Raw genomic sequence first — 25,649 nt, forward strand, 5'->3', positions numbered from 1 at the left:
GTGGCCAGTAATATACGAATCATATAACGTAATCAAACTTCTTTGAGAGAGAAACAGTCGACTATTTCAACGTTAGCAGCCAGACTTTCAAACGAATTTTTAAAAAAATGTTTCTGTTAAATCATTCCAAATTGTAGGTTTATTTTAGCCAAATTTATGGCCAGTAAAAATTAATAGTTTAAGGGTGTACACTCTACCTGGCAACACTTTCCCTTGTATCATATTAAGTTGACGTTTGCTTTCAGTGTATGCCAGGCATCAGTGGGGACCACCCGCGTTCCCTTGACAATTTCACCCCGCGCACGTGTTTCGCTTTCAGTCATAAAGTGTTTTATGTGTGTTTCTCGTACATTTAAAGTTGTTATTGATATTTGGTGATGTGATATAAAGTGTTTGGTGAAACATGGCTGTATTGTTGCTGCTCAGCTTTGTTATTGGTAAGTGGATTTGTGAATTTGGAGTAATTAGCTAATTTACTTTTAGAGTGTGGACGAAATATTGGTAACGGGTTTGTATTAAAAAAAATATTTACATAAGAAAAAAAATGACTATTCAAAAATATTTATTTTTAAGTTTACTTGAATAAAGAATATTTATTATTAATGAATAATAATTACTAGTGATTTCCCTTGGTTTTGCACGGGTAGACAGGATGTACAGTTGTAACTATAGTAGCATTTCAATTTTTTTAAGTGAAAATTTTTTAGGCGCTTTGGGCATTTTTTTTTATGGGAAAAAACCATTGAATTCACATCACTGTTACCCTTACAACTGACACTGACACTAACACTGTGTATATAAGTATATATATATATATATATATATATATATATATATATATATATATATATATATATATATATATATATTGTGTATGTACGTACATAGATACACATGCATGTTGGCATTGTTGGCATTTTTTTAAATGGGAAAATCCATTAAACTCTCGGCACTTACCGTTACCGTAACCGATACCTCTGACGATTCAAAAAATACAGACGCAATTGTTTTAATTTTTCACTTCTGTCGGCACTCCCGGAGTGCCACTGTTTTTTTTTTGTAAATAAAAATAAATAATTTACCCGCTGATAATATAGTTTTCGGTGAAATAATTTAATTTTTTTTTAAGTTTCTCTATTACTAGCGATCCGTCCCGGCTTCGAACGTATAAATATGTAGATAGAAAGATAGATGAGTATTTTGTGTTACAAGTGGTTTAAATAAGCTAATTTCTGATACTTTGGATTACATTATTGTAATTTTCTTAAGTATATCTATTTTTTTTTAAATAATATATAGCTTATTACTTGTTGATGATGATGATACATTTTGATAAGTGAAACAATTTTTTAAATTGGTTGAGTTGTTTTTAAGTTTACACATTACAAACAAATATATATTACGTACGTAATTGATAAATTTTTACTTAACATGTGCTAAGACAAAATTTGCATGCCTTTATATAAGGCGAAATGTGTAGCTCAGTTACCATTTAAGACCTTTGTACCACATTTCAAGTAAATAAATTATTCTTATTCTTTAAACAATAAAATATTTCCTCCTTAGTATTATATATTAAATGTAGAAAAACTAAAAGTTAAATCTTTTCATACATTTTGTTTGTGGAATATTATTAATTGACTTTAAATGATTTTAAATTCTACGTAGTGTAATTAAGCTGACTTTTCTGTGAATGCTTTCCTTTTACACAGAGGTTTATGTTTCTAGAAATAAAGTTTTATTCTTTTAATATTGCTTTTAATATTTTTTTTTAATATTTCTTTTAATATATATCGACATTTGAATTACCTTTGAAGTGTAAATTAACACTAATATTTTGATGTCTGCCTTTATATTGTTTTGGATATTTAAAAATAATCCTGACTAATAATTGTAAAAAATATCGTTTTAACAGTTTAACTAATTACTATGAAATTTGATATATACATACTATATGTAGGACGACCCTCCTCCCATTAGATGGAGTGACGACCTGAAATGCGTTGCAGAAAGTCAGTGGATGCATGTGGCTCGAGACCGTTCTTTATGGCAGAGTATGGGGAGGCTTATGTCCAGCAGTGGACGGATAATGGTTGAAATAATGATGGTACTATATGGAATGGTGAAGAAGACAACGCGACTGCGTGCTTGTCGATTACTATCGGCGCCGCCGCTTCGCACCTGTACTGCTCAGTTTGCTCCCACTCATCAGGCTATTTCTTTGCTCAATTCTCTGATTGCTCAGCAGCCAGATATTGATATATTTAATGACAAATTAAATAGATTTTCTAAATGGTGTTTAAGTTTCTAAAATGAACGTATGACTTACTTTACGTTTTGGGAAATTTTGCGTGTAGTAAGCAATTTATAAATATTTTTTTTTATACAACTTAGAATGGCAAACAAGCTGACGGCCCACCTGATGGAAAGTGGTAACCGTAGCCTATAGACATGAGCAGCACCATGACTATGCTGACTTTTAGCCACACCTTTGACCGTATGACCGCGTTATGACCGGAATAAAAAGTAGCCTATTTGTATTTATTTACCAGAGGGAGACTTTGTACAAAAGTCGATTGCTTGGGTACCTCTGTCCCGTTCGTGTTTCTACCGTGAAGTAGTTGTGTTTGCATGGCTGTGTTTCAATTTGAAGGGTAGGATATGTCAGTGAATCTACAGGGTACAGAGGAATAACACCTGAGTCCTTAGAAATTGCAACGCATAGGGGGTATTATGGGCGACACAGTATACTCTGTTATGTCCATTGTACTGTTTACATCTGTAGGCGACGGTTACCACTTTCCATTAGGTGGACCGTTAGCTAGCGTACCATTTAAAATTGCATCAAACAATATATAAAAAAATATTTTTAAAAAAGGTTCTTCCAAAATGCCGTAAAGAGGTTTATTTAATTCATTATAATTGGTACTTCATTTTCTCGCACTGTATATATATATGTAATAGGCATGTGCATTAATATTGTATTGTATTTAATGTTTGTTATATGTGTTATAATGCAATATGCTGTTGGTGTTCCTTTAAATAAATAAATAAATGATAAAAACTTTAATAAGCAAAAGGAAAAATTAACTATAATTAATAAATAGTTGTCGGTGCAGTGAAAGCAATGATTTTCGATTCACTAAAATGAGGAATAACGTGATTGCTACACCATGGTAGTGTGGGCAGACAAAGATTGATAGCTTGATATTTGTAATTGTATATAATATATTACATACATACATATCTGTCACGCCTGTCTCCCATTAGGGTAGGCAGAAATGTATTAATGAATTGTATTAAACATGTGATATTTATATAATTAAGAAATGAAATAGTTTGACGAATTTCTCGAGAATTGCCAGAGGGAGACTTTATACAAAAGTCGTTTGGCACCTCTGTCCCATTCATGTTTCTACCGTGAAGCAGTTATGTTTGCATGGCTGTGTTTCAGTTTGAAGGGTGGGATATGGCAGTGAATCTACAGGGTACAGAGGAATCACACCTGAGTCCTTAGGAATTGCAACGCATAGGGGGTATCATGGGTGAAACAGTTGTATTCTATTTGCTATTCTGAGTTGTATAAAAAAAAAATAAGCACGATGGTTTCCAGGGGGTACCGTTTGGAGGTCGACCTGACAGGGTATGTATACAGAAATAGGGTTTCTAGTTATCTTTACTAATAATTCCTTGTCCATCTGCCATAGGGCATGAGAAAAGAATACCAGATGAAAGATTGGATAAATGAACTATACAAAAGTGGTTGAATGTAGGTACCAGGGTAGACTTGAACTAGCCTATTATGATCAGATAGACCGTATTATATATGGAATAAGAGTTAAAATTATTCAATACCGACATGCTTAGATGAAATGAGTTAAGAAATTATAGGAAGAAAGAGATAGGAAGGATATAGACCTTTGGCATTCAGTTACCTCTACTTACCCCGTAAGGGACTTGAAATAGCGTAAAAATAGACAGAATTTATTATATCCACTTGTGTAAATTAGCTCTAGAATGAATGTGCCAAGTTATTTTTGCCTCATATCCATTTGCTTTCATTGAATTAATTATTCACGTCGACTCTGTGACCTTTTCTTTTGTATTTTTTTTTACTAAGTTTTATATTATTTTGAAAGAAACAAAATACTATCTATCTATTGGCAGTACACGTTTTTTTTATGGGTGAAAATGGAATGGTAAGCCCGCCTGCGCTAACGGGATACGCTGGCGGAGCACCAGTGAAGGGTGATCGATGAGAATGAAAACAGGCCAGTTAGCCCATCATGATGAATTCATCTGGAATTAATCATGATAGTTTCCAGGGGTAACCGCAAGGAGTTCGACCTGGTTGGGTATATTGCTAGCGATAGGATTCTCAGTCTCCATTATTAACAATTCCTTTGCCCCCCGGCAGTAGACGTTTAAAATATATAAATGGAAACCTTATTCTACTACCGTACTAGATAATACCTGCATCTTCGTCCGCTTGGGATATACTCACTGATTGGGATTAATAGAAGCCTGCCCCCTGCCATAATTTCATATCAAAAATACTGTGATTGATGGGGGGGGGGGGAAAGGGATTGTTAGTAATGGAGACTGAGAATCCTATTGCTAGCAATATTCCCAACCACGTCGACCTCCTCGCGGTTCCCCCTGGAAACTATCATGGTTAATTCCCGATGAATTGATCATGATGGGCTAACTGGCCTGTTTTAATTCTCATCTATCACACTTTACTGGTGCTCCGCCAGCGTATCCCGTTAGCGCAGGCGGGCTCACCATTCCATTTTCACCCATAAAAAAAAAATACTGTGATTGCTTGTAGTTTCGTATCATTGTCATTTTATTTTCAAATAAGAAGTTTGTAATAGTCGTTTTATCCGGTCATATTTTATTTCTTGTAAACTTAAATTTCATTTGAGAAAGGCAATAGCTGTGTTTCTTGCCCGTTCTTCTCAGCTGAAATTACATTCCGTACTGGCCGGTGTATTTATAAGATAAATGACGATTCAAAAATGGTTATTATTAAGTTTTTTTGAATAAAAATTTATTTATTATTATTATCATCACATATATAAAAAATATATCAAATTGTCGTAAATATCAAATTTCATAATTTGAATTTAGATTGATTGGTTAAGGCGCTAAGAAGTAACAAAACAAACACACTTTTACTCTTATATATATATTTTTTTATACAACTTAGAATGGCAAACAAGCTGACGGACCCACCTGATGGAAAGTGGTAACCGTCGCCTATAGACATGAGCAGTACCGTGGACATAACAGAGTATATACTGTTTCGCCCATGATACCCCCCATGCGTTGCCATTCCTGAGTACTCAGGTGTTATTCCTCTGTACCCAGTAAATTCACGCCATATCCCACCCTTCAAACCGAAACACAGCCGTGCAAACACAACTGCTTCACGGTAGAAACACGAATGGGACAGAGGTACCCAAGCAATCGACTTTTGTACAAAGTCTCCCTCTGGTATAATAATATATTAGTAATTTAATAATATTAGTAATTTATTCACGTGAATAGAGAAAAAAATATTATACTTTAACAAAAGCTATGTGAGTTTTTGAAAAAAAAAATATATAGAGTAATTGTCTACCACGTTAATTCTCAAAGTGGGCGATAACGTGTGTTTGTGGGCGTTATAGGTCTGCAGGTGGGTAGTAAATGATCGGGAGAAAATTGAATGTTATGTCGTGTTTTATTGTTCGCATTAGTATTTATAACCGACTATAAAAAGTAGAAAAATCTCAATTCGATTGTATTGTTTTGTTTGTTTTTGATACTTCATGACTTTTGTAGTTATAAACCTATTTGGAAAATTCTTTTTTTATCTTAAATGATATATTTACAGATTAGCCCTTTAGATTTTTTTATCAAAATCGGTAGAATAGATTTTAAATTTTTAATTCAACCGGTTTTTCAAATACACAATCGGGACTTAATGCCATGAAAAATATTATCCACGTTACGACGTGGCGCAATGCACGTCGGAACGTCGGCAATAAAGAAGCAGGTATGTAGGTACTATTTACTTGTAAACATTTTTCATCGTCTCACGTCCCGATAGTGTATCATCACTACATGGTATAAAACAAAGTCGCTGTCGCTGTCTGTCCGTCCCTATGTGTGCTTAAATCTTTGAAACTACGCAACGGATTTTGAAGCGTTTTTTTTTAATAGATAGGCCCGCTAGTTAAACATATGTGTAAACATCACGAAAGTTAAAAATTATCTAGTTTTGCCACAAGTGAAATATTTTTTTTATGTAAATTTTAAAACGATACTCATTTAATTAATATAAAATTATTAAGGAAATGATTGCGATTATGATTTTTAATCTGTAGTCAAGTTAAACATTTTAGGTGTCATTAAAATATTATAGATTTTTAAAGTGGGCGACAGGCGAAATAGGTTTTACAACCTCCGATCCACTCGAACTAACATCAAAAGTACGAAATATTTACATTAATATTCGAAATATTAATATACGAAATATTTAAATAAATATAAAAAGAATATAAAAAAATATTCAAAGAAACTATCTCGTTATAAATCAGAGAAGAGAAATAAAACCTATAAAGAGTCCGTTCAATGATTTATTTGTGTTTGAGTTAACAAAAAGTTTTTGTTTGTGTTCCTTGCACAAACTATTGTGAGGTAACGGTTCTGAGAAAAATATATACGCCCATATAATGCCCAACTAATGTTCGTACATGTGGTGAGATTTTATATGGATATATTTTTTTTTATACAACTTAGAATGGCAAACAAGCTGACGGCCCACCTGATGGAAAGTGGTAACCGTCGCCTATAGACATGAGCAGTACCGTGGATATAACAGAGAATACTGTTTCGCCCATGATACCCCCCATGCGTTGTCATTCCTGAGGGTTGAGGTGTTATTCCTCTGTACCCTGTAAATTTATTGCCATATCCCACCCTTCAAACCGAAACACAGCCAAGCAAACACAACTGCTTCACGGTAGAAACACGAATGGGACAGAGGTACCCAAGCAAACGACTTTAGTACAAAGTCTCTCTCTGGTATAATAATATTTATTGCATCGTAAAGGAGTGTGGATAACGTTATATGAACCAGTTGAATCGTTACTACTGTATTTATTATGCGATCAACTTATCTTACTATTGTTACAAAATTGTAGCTAGACGATGCCTATACATTATTCTTTATAATACTGAGCTGATAAACAAGCATACGGCCCACCTGATGGTAAGTGGAAATCTTTCCCAATGAACATCTTCAATACTAGGAGCATTACGCGCGCATTGTTGACTCTGAAAAAACCTTTTTACTTCTTTCTTGAAGAATACTGTAGTCTCTTGGAAAAACGTTGGCAGGGAGCTCATTCCATAACCTGAGTGTTCGTGGGAGAAAACGTCTTTGAAACCGCGCTATACGCGACCATCTAGGCTGTAAGGTATGGGAGTGAACTACATGGGAAAAAATATGAGGGGTTTTGATAAGACCAATAGATAGATAGGTAAATATCTTCAAAAATCTTATTAATACAGTTTTATTAACTGTTGAACGTTTTACAAGCTCGATAGGTACAAATCAGAAAAATCCAAAAAGTACTTTATCAAATAAACTTATGTTTGAACTATTTTAAATCACCATGATTTACGAGTGTAGCAGCGTACACGGAAGGTTTTATGTCGATTTACGTCAATAAAATTATCGATGGAACGCTCGTTAGCTCCTATTTTTCACCATGTTATAAAGGGCACCGATGTAACTTTTAAGCGTGTATTATTTGTATATATACCAGAGAACCAGAGGGAGACTGTACAAAAGTCGATTGCTTGGGTACTTCTGTCCCATTCGTGTTTCAACCGTGAAGCAGTTGTGTTTGCATGGCTGTGTTTCGGTTTGAAGGGTGAGATATGGCGTGAATTTACTGGGTACAGAGGAATAACACCTGAGTCCTCAGGAATGGTAACGCATGGGGGGTATCATGGGCGAAACAGTATACTCTGTTATGTCCCTGGTACTGCTCATGTCTATAGGCGACGGTTGCCACTTTCCATCAGGTGGGCCGTCAGCTTGTTTGCCATTCTAAGTTGTATAAAAAAAAAACTTAAGGCGAGTACTCCCGTCACTCAGTACGAGAAATCGTATGTTAGACCTACCCATGTGTAATTCTCGTGAATTCTCAAAAAATTAAAATCATTTGCTACATGCATAAGCTTTGTATCCTGATTGGTAAACATATCCCGGTCACACGGATGAAATTTTAAGTGAAAGCTATTGGAATATAATTACATACATACATACATATCCGTCACGCCTGTCCCCCATTAGGGTAGGCAGAAACAATGGAACGCTAAATGTTTCGATTCAAACAAACCTCTTTCGCTTCTTCCACATTCATCAATCTTTTTATACACGCTCGCCGGTTACGGGTACTTTTAATTTGACCCTTCTTCAGCACGTCGCCTATTTAGTCAACATACGTCCGTCTAGGGCGGCCCCTACCGACATTTCCATTCATTCTTGCTCGATAAATCTCTTTCGTAATTCTTCTTTCAACCATCCTCTCCAAATGACCAAACCAACGCAACATTCTTTTTAATATAATTAATATATATAAATAAAAAAATAAGAAAAAAAAATTATTAACTTTTTTAAGCGTGTAGTTCCTGGCATAGAGTAGGCTACCCCTTCATTTCCCGTAGGCGTGGTAAGAGGTGACTAAGACAGCTTATAGTGGAGGGATGGGCAGCAGCGTTTCCCTTAAAATATCACCAAAAGCCAAACTGCAGTTGCCAACTCGCTTGCCAAGCGTGGCAACTACTAGCAAAACCTCCCTTATGGGGGAAGCTATGTTCAGCAGTGGAGAGTTAACGGCTGATAAAAAAACAACAAACTTTTTTTAAGCATTATTGAATAGTAAAAAGTTCGGGATTCGATTTCGTTTGGCAATAATAGGCAAGAAATTCTGCTGTTCCATATATTGCCTATTCTTTTATTACTTGATTCGATATTGCATAAAAAATAAAAGTATGAAAAAATTTTACCAAATTAAAAAAAAAGATAGTATGTAAATTGAAATGATAGAATTAAAATATAAAAACATTTAAAAATTCTTGCAAATTTCTTTGATAGAATGAGATAAACAATACATAATGATTTGTAATAATGCTCAACTATACCTACTTATTACTTTTAGATAGATAGATAGATAGATACTCTTTATTGTTTCCTCCAAAAGATTACAATAGTAAACTTATTATAAATACAAACAATTACAAGAAATAATCACAATGAGAAAACAATGGGCGACCTTATCGCTAAGAGCGATCTCTTCCAGGCAACCTTTGGATGGAGAGGAGTAAATTATAAACAGTTTGGTGGGAGGCACGATGAAAAATTTTGTTAGTTCTAAATATGGGAGATGTGATACATATAATAATATAAATATTATCTTTTATATACATATGTTTTTTTTTTTCTTTTTTATACAACTTAGAATGGCAAACAAGCTGACGGTCCACCTGATTAAAAGTGGTAACCGTCGCCTATAGACATGAGCAGTACCATGGACAGAACAGAGTATACTCTTTGGCCCATGATACCCGCCATGCGTTGCCATTCCTGAGGACTCAGGTGTTATTATTATTATGTATATCTATTATAGACATAAAATATGTTTTCTTTTTTAAATCTTTGAAAATGGCCGCCATTTTATTTCATATACGTGTATTAAGTTAAATTATATTATATGTAAGCAATACGTACATAATATGTACTATCTACATGTGCATATTATTACATGTATATGCATATTTATATTATATCAGAAAAATTAGTTCCCGATTCAAAATAAAAAAAATCTAATTACTGGCTAAGTTAAAAAAAACGTGTTATAATTTTTTATTAAAAAAAAAATGTGTCGGCTATTAACTGACTAAATTTTGACCTATTTTTTTTTTTTTATTAGCGTGTAACACGTTCTTTTTTTAATTTTAAACAAAACCACGCCAAGTTGGTGCGGGTTGCTTTTAAATAATTAATATATTACCACGTAAATCCTTAAATTAATTGTGCAACACGTGTTTTGAAAAGAAAACACAAAAAAATAGTATAATGTAAAAATTAAAATATAAATTTTCAGGTTTAAAGGTAAGAGTGCTCTCAAACTGAAAACCGGTCTGGTCTGTTCAAAACAAAGTGCACCTTAATTGCATGAAGTTAAAATATAAATTTAAAAACAGCACCCGGGACAACATTTCCCAGAACTCAGGTAATTTATTAAATTAAACACGCTGCGTTTTAAACGTTGCAACTAATGGATAATCTACATCAAGCGGTGGGAGACGGCGGGCGGGGCAGATTTTAGAATGTGGCAAAGGAAATAAAACTGTCTTCGTTTAAATTTATAGTTCATATTTGCATGAAACTTATACGACCTATTCAATTGTTAATGTAACAAAGCGGTCGACTGGGATCTTTCCAACCGATTTCAGAAAGAAGAGTAATCTCAATTCGGTTGTATTTTTTTATGTTTTCTATATATTACATATATAATAACATAATATCACTCCGTCAATTTTAAACCAATTTGAAACCAACCAATTTAATTGGTCCCATAGAAGTTTTATCAAAATCGATTTAGTAGATCAAAAAGAAAATCGATTTACAAATCATAAATATGTACACCCTATTTTCGTAATATATCTCTTATCAAAGTTTACAACTCTTAAATTTGTACATCTTATTTTCACAAGATGTCGCTTATCAAAGTTCTTGTATAATATTACCAAATTGTGAAGGTGATCAGAATATTTAAATAATAAACCCGGTATGTCCCAAGTTCGTGCAATCGCTTTTTGATGGGGCACTGCTTATAGAAACTTCGCAATTGCTATTACCCGTCTATTAGATAAGCTTGTTTGTTCAGATTTGGCGGTCACGATATTCGTATTGTACGGGAAAATGTGCTCAGTTTAGTTTGTTCTAGTTTCGTTGCTAGATAGCATCTCGTATAACTATTTTAAATTGCACTTTGCAAGTTTTGTATTTCGCAATATTGATGTATATTTCTTAGGGGATTTTGTACGTAATACAAGTTTTTGAAATTTATTCTATTTATTTATTTATTTCAAATAAACAGTTACATAGACAGTATATATACTCAGTGCTGCGAAACTGCATTGCAGTTTGTCTGCTGCTTTGAGCTCTTGTACATACAGCTTTTTAAACAATTATATACTTATATTCTAATCCTGTATACTATACTTATATCTTTATACATACATATAAACAGATATGCATATATACACATACATATACATACAGTCATACATGCATATACTAAAAGGATGTTACTTGTTAAATCTGAGTAAAGTGTAAATGAAAAAGGACAATTTTAAGGAAGTCGAGGTAAAACTTAGAGTTTTTGGAACATCGTGAGTGCTTGAAACTAGTTATGAAAATGGACGAAGCACGAGATATTCAAATACATATATCACGTCTAGCTGCCATTAGACTAGCTAGGTAGACAGAAATAATGTCATCTTCCACATTCATTAAAGTTGTCATAAGTGAACCCTAGTGGGTAGCGAGTAATTTAATTGGGACATTTTAGTATGGACAACATTTACTTAGTAGTCGATGTAGGTCCATTTAGCGCGTCTCTTAGCGATGCCTCTATTTATTCAAACTCAATATAAATTAATATATATACATACATACATACATACATATCTGTCACGCCTGTCTCCCATTAGGGTAGGCAGAAACAATGGAACGCCAAATGCTTCGATTCAAACAAACCTCTTTCGCTTCTTCCACATTCATCAATCTTGTCATACACGCTCGTCGGTTACGGGTACTTTTAATTTGGCCCTTCTTCAGCACGTCGCCTATTTGGTCGACATACGTCCGTCTAGGGCGGCCCCTACCGACATCTCCATTCATTCTTGATCGATAAATCTCTTTCGTATATATATATATATATATATATATATATATATATATATATATATATATATATATATATATATATATATATATATATATATATATATATATATATATATATATATATATATATATATATATAGATATAAATATCTCTGTATAGTAATTTTTTTATCCATCGTTTTCAGATGAACAATAGCAGCAATTTTTTTTTTATACCACTTAGAATGGCAAACAAGCTGACGGCCCGCCTGATGGAAAGTGGTAACCGTCGCCTATAGACATGAGCAGTACCATGGACATAACAGAGTATACTGTTTCGCCCATGATACCTCCATGCGTTGCCATTCCTGAGGACTCAGGTGTTATTCCTCTGTACCCAGTAAATTCACGCCATATCCCACCTTTCAAACCGAAACACAGCCATGCAAACACAACTGCTTCACGGTTGAAACACGAATGAGACAGGGGTACCCAAGCAATCGACTTATGTACAAAGTCTCCCTCTGGTAACATAATAAACTGTTTTCAATATTTATCATTAAGTCATTTGGGTTATTTTAGTACACGCTGGAAGTGATAATATACTTTTAAAGCGGCTCCATAAAGAAGAAGATTGCGACTAAGTTATGCGACTACGTTGTCAACCGAGATACGTCACTCTTTTTGCAATCGACAGGGTTTATTGCCATGTTAGTTCCGTTTTAATTTTGTGACGATGGAAGCTGTCTCTTTTCATTGTAGATTAAATATATTAATGTGCAACATAAACCATGTATCCTACATTGTTTACATCTACGAAATATCTCGTTGAACTATCTACGAAAAGTCTAATTCATTATTAGCGCATTTACGATTAGAGTATTCTTTTTTTGTGGAGTAATCTTAGAATGAAATAGATTTTCTGACGGATTAATTAAACTATAATTAAGTTACAAAATAATACAAACATGCATGTACTTTACAGCATGCTAGACGCCTTAGATAGACATGCTAATTTCACAATACAAACTCTCCAACACGCAAGCCTGTAAAGCGAGACAGTAAAAGTGAAGTTCTTACGGTTTCTGATACGTTTATGTAATTTCTAATTTCCAATTTTAAATTACATATGATGTTTATTTTTAAAATTCATAAGAAATCTATTTTGAAATTTCATAGGAATGCTCTTGTGATTTCATCGCCGGTATGTACACGTAACAAAATTATTAACCCTTTTAAAAGTATTAAAATTTTGTAGAAATAAATTAATATTAAATTTTATAGATCAGTGTTGACCAGAGGGAAGTTTTGTACAAAGATCGAAAGGTTTAGAAACCGTTGGTCCACTCGCACTTTTGCTGCTAATCAGCTGTGCTTGCTGGCTGTATTTAGAATTGAAGGGTGAGTTATAGCAGGTAAAAGATCGGGTATGGTAGCATAAGATCTTAGTCCTTAAAAATAGCAATGTTTGAAACTTTGATTAGTACCATGGCCATCATACTGGTGACCATGATGTTGTCCTGACAGTAAATGGTTATCACGTTCCATCAGATGGAGTAATAGCTTGTTTGCCATATCAAGTTGAATAAAAGCAACTTTATGTTTCAATAAAATATATAAAAATAGGAATAAAGTAAATAAACGTACTTGACAAAAGAATTTAACCCCAGGTGGATGAAATATTTAATTTACGAGACTCAATTTTTTTTTTATTTGCTCCCCCTTGTGGTGCATCCGTGGGCCCAGTAATCAATTTCCAAGTTATGTCCATGGCACTGTTCATGTATATAGGCGAAGGCGACTCATTCCTATCTGTCGTCCGATGTGTTGCTGTCAATACGTCCCAATTGTCATGTAATCCTTCGGGACATGCCCAAGACGCTGGACTATTAGTTTTTTCCTTATATTGTGGTAATATGTTTCCTTACTTTTTTTTTACAACACAAGGGGCAACGAGCATGCGGCTCACCTGATGGTAAGTGACTACCGCTGCCCGTGATCACCCACAACACTTTTAAAAAGGGATATGCTCTTTTCTTGAAGGTTACGATGTCAAATCGGTTCGGAAATACTGCTGCTGGAAGTTGATTCTAAAGAGTGGTTGTGCGTGGAAGAAAGAGCCTTGAAAACGCACTTCTTATGAAACACTTGCATAAAAACCACTGCGATATCTCACCTTTTAAAATGCAAATAACCATGCAGACGTTTTGACGGCAGAAATATAGAAATAGGTCTAGTAAAAGTTGGTATCGTAGGAGAGAATAGAACATGTTTGAAATAAGAAAACTAAATTTATACATCTCGACGTTTCGAGGTTTTCGCCGAATTCAGTGCCTACCATTCGCCGGATATAATTTCGTAAACTGTTCACAGTGGTTGCAAATCATTTTCGTATTGCCTGACACGCGTCCAATTTCCTGATTCGTCTATGAACGCGAACATTGTAAAATAGCAACTTCTACGAATATCTAAATAAAATTTTACCAGTAGAATCAATTTGTAGAATTCGCCTTAAGGTATATCAATTATTTACGCTAACTACTCTTCATTACTAATATCAAGGCCTCTTCTACGTATTATCAGAATGCTTGGTTTTAGGCTTCAAGAGGACGTAAATAATGTAGCAGACTGCAGGTTTAGTCAATTATAATTTTCCGATATAAATACAAAAGAAAAAGTAACAGAATGAATGAATGCCAAGGTTATTAGATGCACGTTGCCGACTTCGAAGAAACTTATTTTCATTTTAGATTCTTTTAGAAACTAAATTTTCATCCCAATCATCTGGACGAGTGGCGGTCTTCCACCGTGCGTTTTTCAAGGCACTTTCTTCCACGCACAACCATTCTTTGGAATCAACTTCCAGCAGCAGTATTTCCGAACCAATACGACAACATAACCTTCAAGAAAAGAGTATATTCCTTTTTAAAAGGCCGGCAGCACACCTGCAATGCCGCTGGTGTTGTGGGTGATCATGGGCGGCGGTAGTCACTTACCATCAGGTGAGCCGCATGCTCGTTTGCCCCCTGTGTTGTAAAAAAAAAAAAAAAAAGAAACTTAATGTCTGACCTTAGCTCTTTTTTAGATTACTGAGCAATTAGGAACTTCTTCATACGATCTCAAATTCAAATATATGAACTGACTAAATGTATTTATAAATCTGATTTGGGAAATTACAGGGCACGAAGAATCTTGGCCTTTAGGATTGGCAACGCATAAGAGGTAACATGAACGTCATAGTTTATTCCGTGATATACATTGATCTGCTGTTATCTATTACCACTCCTTATCAAATAGGGCCATAGCTTGTTTGCCAATTTATGGTACATAATTAAACATTATGTTGTTATTATGTCAGCCCTTAATTGTCCACTGCTCAACATACGTCTTCCCCCATAAGAGAAATTTTGCCAGTAGTTGCAACGCTTGGTAGGCAGGTTGGAAACCGCATTTAAGATTTGGCGATGTTTTAAGAGGGACGTTGCTGGCCGTAACTTAGCCATTAAGTTTCTTTAGTCACCTTTTACGATATCCATGGGTAAGGTAGGGGTGAACAATTCTATACCGGGACCGAACAGCATATGAATGTGAATGTGAAAAAGACTCTATTTTCCGCGCTTAGCCTCTCATTTGGGCCATTGTGCGTATGAGTCGTGGCTAGTACAGCCAACCTAGCTCCGCTCAGAAGCGCAGAAGCTTCCTGGGTTCTTCACAGGCCTCACGGAGCGACCTCACCGTTCCGAGGATTTCTAAACGTTGATGGGCCACAGCCTCACATTCCAGGATTACGTGAGCAGCCGTTTCTTCGGCGTCGAAACAGCCTCGACATAGAGAGCTGTCTGTGGCTCCTATTGTGTATAAATGTTTGTTTAATGGACAATGGCCCGTTATTGTCCCTATCATTATTTTGAGGTTTTTCCCATCTAGATGAAATAAACGTTTTGATGGTCGTGACCGAACAGCATAGTAAATAATAAAACATAATAAATTCATATATATCTACAAATCAAAATATCAAAATATACTTATAATTCAATCTCAAGATATTCCGTTAACAATGAACCTTTAGTATGCTTAACACAAGGTTTTTAGATAGGGGTAAAAGGCCATAAGCAGTTACGACCCTAAAATAGGGATCCGTGTAAAACGTCCTTTTATTCTTATAAAAAAGAGGCTTTTATCTCGTCCATTAGAATAAAATGCGCCAGGGCCATGCAAATATTTCCTGTTTACTGTTATGTGCCGAGGTGGAGGCCTATATTGTTATGAAAAGGGGATGCCATAAGTTTTAAGTGGCTCGAACGTATGGCAGGCAGCTCCTCCCGTCTCGAATGGGTGGCTAAGAGGGAAGTTTAAAAGAATATTGTAAACAACAAAACTAAATAATGCTTTTTTTTTATAAATATTTCTCTAGTGTCGTCGTCTCAAAGTTTTTCTACAATTTTTAAAATTGTTTTTATATAAAAGTATATGTTTGAGTAATTAATAGGAACCAATAAAGTATCTTCAAAACTTTAAAGAAACTTGTGTTCACTTTTTGGCGTTATAATAGATTTTTAAAATTATTCCAAGATATTTTTTTTCCATTGTTCTTTTCTGTTTTAAAATTATTTTATTTATTTATACTTTTGCAAACATTAGAACATGTCTACAGGGCGGACTTAACACCTGATGGCATTCTCTACCAGTCAACCGTTACGATAAACAGAGAGAGTGAATGGCGGTGCATAGATAAAAAAAATGTACATTAAATATTTTGAGAGATAAAAACAATTTATTATGCATAAACATACACATACATGTAGAATAATATACTTACAAAAAACATAGTTACATAAATCACATACATGTATAAAAATAACTATACGTAGTACATATTAAATTAATAAATATATGAATCATAACTAATTATGTAACAGTCCAGATTGAGGTAATTCATTATTGTGATAATATGGAGGAATGTTCACGAAGGGACTTCTTGAAGGAAAATTTGGTTAGGGATTTTTTGATATCAATAGGCAGTGTATTCCAAAGGTCGATGGCTGAGGTGGTAAAAGATCGAGAGAAGTTTGATCGGTGGGTTGGGCGTATACAATAACAGATTAGAATTTATGTACAGATTTTCGCGGGGAAGTCGCAGGATACAGCTAGTCAATAATATAATATCTCACTGTTAGACATGGATATCAAACGTAGAAGTGAGGAACGTCAATAAGAATTTTGAGCAGGCACCAAAATTGTTAAGAGAGGAAACTGTATCGCAAAAAGAATTATTAAAATCGACTCAGCTATGGCGAAGGTATCACGTAACATACATACAAAAGAAAATACACGTGAATTGTGAATGTTCTCCTTTCAGATATTGCTTTGAAATATTTTTTTTTTATGAAAAATTAGACTGACAAATAAGCTGATGACCCATCTGATGGAAAGTGGTAATCGTCGCCTATAAACATGAAAAGTACCATGGACATAACAGATTTTACTGTTTCGCCCATAATACTCTCCGTACGTTGCCATTCCTGAGGAGTAAGGTGTTTTTATTGGATGAAAATGGAGTGGTAACCCCGCCTGTGCTAATGGGATACGCTGGCGGGGCACCAGTGAAGGGTGATCGATGAGGATGAAAACAGGCCAGTTAGCCCATTATGACGAATTCATCAGGAATTAACCATGATAGTTTCCAGGGGGAACCGCGAGGAGGTGGACCTGGTTGGGTATATTGCTAGCAATGGGATTCTCAGTCTCCATTACTAACAATCCCTTTTCCCCCCAGGAGTAAGGTGTTATGCCTCTGTACCATGTAACTCAATTGCCATATCCCACCCCTTCAAACCGAAACACAGCCATGCAAACACAACTGTTTCACGGTTGAAACACGAATGGAACAGAGGTTGTAAGTGAATTGAAAAATATGTTCACAACTCTAATTCCAAGCTACAGAATCTAATGGTAATAATACGTATCAGATATTAATACTGACATACGGGTATCAAAGAGATATATTTACGCTTGGAACCAACGAACCGTATGCCACGACAGCTTTATAGTCTCATATGAAATATGAAATATATCATAAAAATAATGGGTAGAAAACTGAAGACACCCTCTTCAAGCTAATAGATTATGTTTGTATTGCGATCTTTGTCTCAGCGTGTGAAGATTAAGGTTAATTTGAACTCGGAATATCTTTCACATGATATATTCATGGTAGGCATTTTAAATATTTTTTTTTATACAACTTAGAATGGCAAACAAGCTGACGGTCCACTTGATGGAAAGTGGTAACGGTCGCTTATAGACATGAGCAGTACCATGGACATAACAGAGTATACTGTTTCGCCCATGATACCCCCATGCGTTGCCATTCCTAAGAACTCAGATGTTATTCCTCTGTACCCAGTAAATTCACGCCATATGCCACCCTTCAAACTGAAATACAGCCATGCAAACACAACTGCTTCCTGGTTGAAACACGAATGGAACAGAGGTACCCAAGCAATCCACTTTTGTACAAAGTCTCCCTCTGTCTACTAAAGTCTACTAGATTGATCATATTGACTCCAACTGAAATTCTTTCACTAATGTAGTACACATCATCATCATCATATCAGTCTTTAACTGTCCACTGCTGAACACAAGCCTCCCCCTTGGGAAGTTTTGCCAGAGGGAGACTTTGTACAAAAGTCGTTTGCTTGGATACCTCTGTCCTATTCTTGTTTCTATCGTGAAGCAGTTGCGTTTGCATGGTTGTGTTTCGGTTTGAAGGGTGGGATATGGCGTGAATTTATAGAGTACAGAGGAATAACACCTGAGTCCTCAGGAAGTGTCATGGGTGAAACAGTATACTCTGTTATGTCCGTGGTACTGCTCATGTCTATAGCGACGGTTATACTTTCCATCAGATGGGCCGTCAGCTTGTTTTCCGTTCTAAGTTGTATAAAAAAAATTATCATAACTTAAGACGCTAAAAGGTAAAAAATAAACAAAAACACTTTCACATTTGTAATATTATTAATTTTATTTATTCATTAGTACAAATATGTGTACATGGCGGACTTATTGCTAAAAGCATTCTCTCCCAGTCAACCATAGGCAAGTGTCAGAATACTCGAATGCGGTACTAGTAATTATTGTACATATGTACATATATACTAAAATTACATATATAAACGAATAAATATATTAATAAATAACATATATAATAAATATTAGTAAAGACAATACAACAATAAACATATTTTACACTAAAATTTCAATAGCCCAGTTAAATCTTGCTGGAGCGCTCCTCGCACGACACAAACAGTAAAAATTTCAATACATTTGACAGTAACTGTGATACAAAAGAGCGGGCGCACGACATAACATTCCAGAATATTACATTTTGCAGTGAACTATAATATATTCTTTATTGTAACATATAAAAGCGATGTAGGAAAATTGGCTATTATACGAGACGCTGAAATATATATAGAATATCAAAAATGAATGGGAAACGTTGTTACATACGTTTGAAATTGTTATTAATAGTAAACATGGCTGTTAGAGGTAGTTATGATTTATATAAGCTTTTATTTAACTTATTTATTTGTTAACTACCGACTCGTTCCGGCTTTGCACGGTTTTTTATTGTTATTTGCTGATATTATAGCTTTGTTCAGGAAAGAATTTTTGAAATGGGTTAAGCGTTTTTTGAGTTTAACAAATCAAATCGGTCTATTTTATAATAGTGAGAAAGAAGGAAGGAGAAAAGAATAATAGGAAGAAAAAAATAAAATAAAACAGTACTCTCTGTCCGTGTTGAATGAATGAATGAGTATACTTTATTTGCATTATACAATATAGGGGAAAAACAACACAATTAATAAATATAACGATACAGTTGTATAAGTACAGTAAGGCGGTCTTATTGCTGAGAGCAATCTTTTCAAGACAACCTTAGGGTAATGGACTAATTGTTGTACAAGCCGATATTGTATAATTAAGAAAATTAACAGAATAAAACATTAAGGAAAATAATTAGAAGTATTAAGTATATATAAGTATAATAGTCAAATTAAAAAAACAAATATTAATAATAGCAATAAAAAAAAAATTGTTCATGTCTATAGGCGACGGTTATCACTTTCCATCAGGTGGGCCGTCAGCTTGTTTCCATAATAAAAAAAAATATTTAGTCCCAATATATATTAACATTATAGCAATTTAACAGGAAGATAGATAGATAGATAATTTATTTGCATTACTTAGTTACAGCACACAAATTACAACATACATATACAAAAAAAGCGAGATAACATAAATGATAAAAAAAAATACATACAGCTAAATATAATTTTCGTTTGTGAGTGTGCCATAGCAATACAAAATGGCCACAACTCAGTTTATTGCTTCGCCCTCAAAAGAGCAAAGCACTGATATTCTGTTGAGGCCAAAGGGAATAGGGTAACAATAAAACAATACTACCAGACTATCCGTACAATAAAAAGATAGATATACAGTAAATAGAATAAAAATTCTAGTTTTTTTTTTTTAATCTACGTATAATTTGGGATTTATATTTTTTAATTTGTCAATCCCATATCTAAACAAGTTATCTACTACTATAGTTACAATCATAAATTAGCAATTCTACTTTCTAATTCACTTAAGCACAGTGCAATTTTGGCAGTAGGAGCATGCTCATTATGGAGCATGCATTATGCTCTGAACAATACCCGCATCAATTTTGTTAAATGTTAAATTTTTTTAAAAATGTTTCCCTTTCCTTTCGGTTCCTATCACATTTCATCTTCAACAGATCTTCAACTTTTCCACAGATGATAAAAAAATCCAGTTAATTAACTATATAACTATTAATAAAATTTAAACTACCTATATTTTCACCAGAGGGAGATTGTACAAAAGTCGTTTGCTTGGGTACCTCTGCCCCATTCGTGTTTCTACCGTGAAGCAGTTGTGTTTGCATGGCTGTGTTTCGGTTTGAAGGGTGGGATATGGCGTGAATTTACAGGGTACAGAGGAATAACACCTGAGTCCTCAGGAGTGGCATCGCATGGGGGTATCATGGGCGAAACAGTATGTGGATACATACTGTTATGTCCATGGTACTGCTCATGTCTATAGGCCACGGTCACCACTTCCCATCAGGTGGGCCGTCAGCTTGTTTGCCATTCTAAGTCGTATAAAAAAATAACTAATAGTTGGTAATAGTTTCATTACATCATTATCAGTTCAGCCCTTAACTGTACACTGCAGAATATAAGCTTCCCTATAAGGAAGGGCTTTGCCAGTAGTTGCCACGCTTGGCAGGCGAATTGGCAACCACAGTTAGACTTTGGTAATGTTTGAAGAGGGACGCTGCTGCTCCTCCCTCGACCGTTATGTTCCCTTAATCTCCTCTTACGACACCCATGGGAAAGAAAACAATGGACTAAAAACTTTAATTAGACTATTATGAACTTAAAAAAGTTATTATAACGTAACCTTCGTTCCAATAATACTCTCCAATTATCTTTCCCCTCTCACCGTACTGGTTACGCTTCAAACTCTTTTTCCCTACATTCTTCACGACTTTGGAACGCGCTTCCTGATGCCATTAAAAGACTACCGACTAAACCGTCTTTCAAAAAAAACGTTCACGCTCACTTTTTATCTTTATCCGAGCAATAATTGCTTTATATTATTCTAAATTTCGTGTATAATATAGTATACTAGCTGACTCGGCAAACGTTGCTTTACCATATACATTATTTTGAGAACTATACATGAAAATTTACCCTACTACAATTATTATATTCGATCGCCATCTTGCAACCATATTGCGGCATATAAAAATCGCGATTAAAAAACCTTTGATTCGTAAAAGTGTGAAAATTTAAAGTTGTATGTATTTTTCAATGCTAAATCATATTTAAATAAAAATAAAAAAAATTGTCAAAAAAATAAACAAAATTTTTTTAGGTCACCCTTATCATTGAGGGGTATAAAAAATAGATGTTGGCCGATTCTCAGATCTAACCAATATGCACACAAAATTTCATGAAAATCGGTAAAGCCGTTTCGGAGGAGTTTGGTAACAAACACCGTGAGAATTTTATATATTAGATATCATATATGTGTAAGTATATTTGTTATTCATATATATTTATTCGTTTATATATGCAATTTTAGTATGTATGTATATCAATAATTAGTAGTACCGCATTCGAGTATTCTGACACTTCCCTATGGTTGACTGGGAGAGAATACTTTCAGCATTAAGTCCGCCATGTACACATATTTGTACTAATGAATAAATATATAAATAAATATAAACCCAATAAAATAGGTCGAGTTCTTCAGTTTTTAGAACAAAATAACTGTATTTTTTTATAGTGGGTCACAATCTTACATATTTATTATTAAAATTTGATTGTTAAAAGTTTTAATAAGCTACGAGGTCGCTGCTACTGACTTCTAAATACAGATCACGTTAACTGCCAGACTACGTAGATAGGGAAGTGAGAATTACGTATAAATTTGAAAAAAGTGCTACGAACTTTTTCGCTGAGATAACAGGCACGGTAGACACCCCGACCGTCCACCACTAGCCTTCCGGCCGTCTGTTCACTTACATCTCCTTTCTGAATAATATAATAACATTGTAACTAGAGTATGTCTGTATATAGGAGATACTATACTATAATAAGCTGTTAACTGTCCACTGCTGAACATAGGCCTCTCCCATCAGAGGGCTTTTGCTAGTAGTTGCCACGCTTGGCAGACGGTTTGGTAACCGCGTTAGGCTTTGGTGATATTTTAAAAAGAACGCTGATATCCATAAGATGACAATTAATTGATACAGTAATATGGAAGATGTTTAAGAGAAAATAATATGAGAGGTATATAACTATATTTGACGTTCATAAGCGGCTAAAATGTCCTACATGAATAAATGATTTTTGAATTTGAATTTGAATTTGAATATAATTTTTTAAATTTTCGTCTATCGGTTTATCTATCTGTCGCTATGGCTGCCTGTTTCTCTGTCTGTCTATATGTTTATTCTGGCACCAAACAAACACTACTGTACCAAATTGGATATGGTTAACGGTTGTATTCTTGAAAGACTAACTTAAAATCTGCCGTATACTTTACCTTGATACGCCATCTAGAAATAATCTATTTCATTGGTTTTCCTGTTTCTATTTCTTCGTGTACGAAGTAGGGTGCGAAAAGTTAGTCTATAATACGTATATTTATATGAAAAATACGATGCAATAACTACATCGTTTATTCGACCTTAAATCCTTTACGTTATTGGAATTTTAGGTTAAACAAGGTCAAAGTCGTTAATACTTTTCCAAAGAAATAACAGGGATTGAATAACAACAAAAAAATGAGCGCATTCCTTACTAACTTAACACCTGGACGTACTATGTTAATAAAGGAAGGCCCAAATTTTTTATTATTTTACGGCCCATATGTATTAGAGAGTAAGGTTCAGTTTCACACGTGAAACATTTCTTTAAAATGAATTTCAATTTTATTTTGTATACATCTATGGTTAAAGTGACTGAATCATAGATTAAGGATACCTGGCATTCTCCTTCTAAGGCCTCGATATACACAATACACTTTTTTCCCAAACATTCTAGGAACATAGACAATAAAGTAAAATAAATGTTCCATTTTTAAAATTAACAAGAAATGCCAATATCAAATAATTAAAGATTCGAATTCCACAAAAAGAACCGACTTCAATTATGGCAAAACGAAGTATTTTGATCTAAAAATTAAACTTTTAAACCGATTTTCATAGCATATTTATGGGACCAATCTGTAAGTACATCCTACGTCAGTTGACATGAGAATTCTCCAAATTGGTTTACAACTAATGGAGTTACGAAGTAACAAACAAAAAAAAAACAATCAAAGTTAAACCTTCTTCTTTTAAAATCGGCTGTCAAACGAGAAAATAATACACGTTTTAGGACAAATGCTGTGTCTTTATAATATTTATAATGTAATTTCTTAATTATAACTCCAACAAACAATCGAATGTAATCACTAACTTTAATTGATTGTGAAACACATCATTATTGTAATGGGGAAATTGAATTCCTACGAGAGTCCCTTTTAATCTTTCCGAAACACGTGATAAAATGACGAGAGGCCTACACGTGTCGCCCCTCATTCCAACCACCAACACGGCCTCCAGGGACCAAGATATTCCTTAGTTTTATCACTTGTATACAGATTTTGTGTTTTTGTATTTATCAGCTACGCCTATTTTTTGAAGGCGACGGGCTTCATTTTCTATTTCTGTAGCATTCTTAAACCCCACAATACTATTAAGAATTTATAATATTTACAAGAAACAAAAATTACAGTTACTTGGTTCTAAATTAGTTATAAAAATAATTGATGGTTAGACTTTGTACAAAACTCATTTGCTTGGGCATCTCTGTCTCATTCATGTTTCTACCGTGAAGCAGTTGTGTTTGCATGGCTGTGTTCTGGTTTGAAGGGTGGGATATGGCGTGAATTTACAGGGTACAGAGGGAGAACACCTGAGTCCTCAGGAATGGAGGGTTTCATGGGCGAAACAGTATACTTACTCTGTTATGTTCATGGTACTGCTCATGTCTATAGACGACGGTTACCATTTACCATCAGGTGGGCCGTCAGCTTGTTTGGTATTCTAAATTGTATAAAAAATACCACTTTTATAATTCTATATCGTTTATCGACATAATTTTCTATTATCACGTTGATATATTCAGTGACAAAATACGGAGTGATTATTGCTTCCTATAACCTAATGTTACAATCTCTACTAAGTATTTGCAAATGAATGTGAAGAATGAATTATGACTTTTATAATTAGCATGCTAAAGTCTCTATTTATTTGCTCTTTACGGGTCAGGCAGTTCTGTTCACGAATTGATTCTAATTAACAATTTCATTACAGCTATTGTATGCTATATGTAGCAATCATTGTGAAGAAAAGTAGCAACTGTGATTTTTAGTAACATGTGATATGCAGCTTGTGAAAAATTCCAATCCTTGTCAAAAGCTACCTCAAGGAACGTTGTTCGAATTCGCTTTGTTGCCGTTCATTCGACACAAATGCATCGTACGTGCAACGATGTTTGAACTGCACTCCTATTCGTACAATACCGGTTTGTTTACTCAATTTAGTAGATTCGACTGTCTGAATAGGTTACAAAGACGCTGAGGTATGCACGTTTGTACCTGATAGAGTGCAAATTAGATTCGTACATTGAAAACAAACTTTAAATGTCAAGATTTTTTTTTTCTGATCATCAAAGTCATCGTAAACTTTGCCAATTTGAATTTCTGACTGGAACTAAACATCTGATGGGTGTTTAATAAAATTTTATGTGATTCCGCGTATTCGGATATCGCTTAAATTTTTTTTGTTGTTGATTGCAAACATGATATGAAAACTTGAATGAAATATGCTTTTTAATCATTTAGACCGCGTTATATTTAATTAATTTTGACGTCATTTAGACGGTAAGACCTTCATAATTAAAATTAATATTTAATATACATAACGACGTAGTAAAATTTATTAGCTGTTTAGATTATACGTTACGCTAAGAAATCATAATATACGACACACTAAATTAAACATATACGATATTCCGCCATCAGGGAAATTCTTCCTCAGACCTTAGAACCA

General features: G+C 34.3%; 1 protein-coding gene across 1 annotated transcript in view; it reads left to right on the forward strand.

Moving 5' to 3' along the window:
• Positions 1 to 261: 261 nt before the first annotated feature.
• LOC128200616 (uncharacterized) overlaps positions 262 to 25,649 on the forward strand; it is a 130,372-nt gene continuing 104,984 nt past the window's right edge. The window contains exon 1 of the mRNA XM_052894613.1: positions 262 to 437. Coding sequence (XP_052750573.1) covers positions 404 to 437 — 34 coding nt within the window. The 5' untranslated portion in view covers positions 262 to 403. The remainder of the gene's footprint in view (positions 438 to 25,649) is intronic.

Source organism: Galleria mellonella, unplaced genomic scaffold, assembly GCF_026898425.1.
Source record: "Galleria mellonella isolate WM207_F2 unplaced genomic scaffold, CSIRO_AGI_GalMel_v1 utg116, whole genome shotgun sequence".
Taxonomy (NCBI): domain Eukaryota; kingdom Metazoa; phylum Arthropoda; class Insecta; order Lepidoptera; family Pyralidae; genus Galleria; species Galleria mellonella.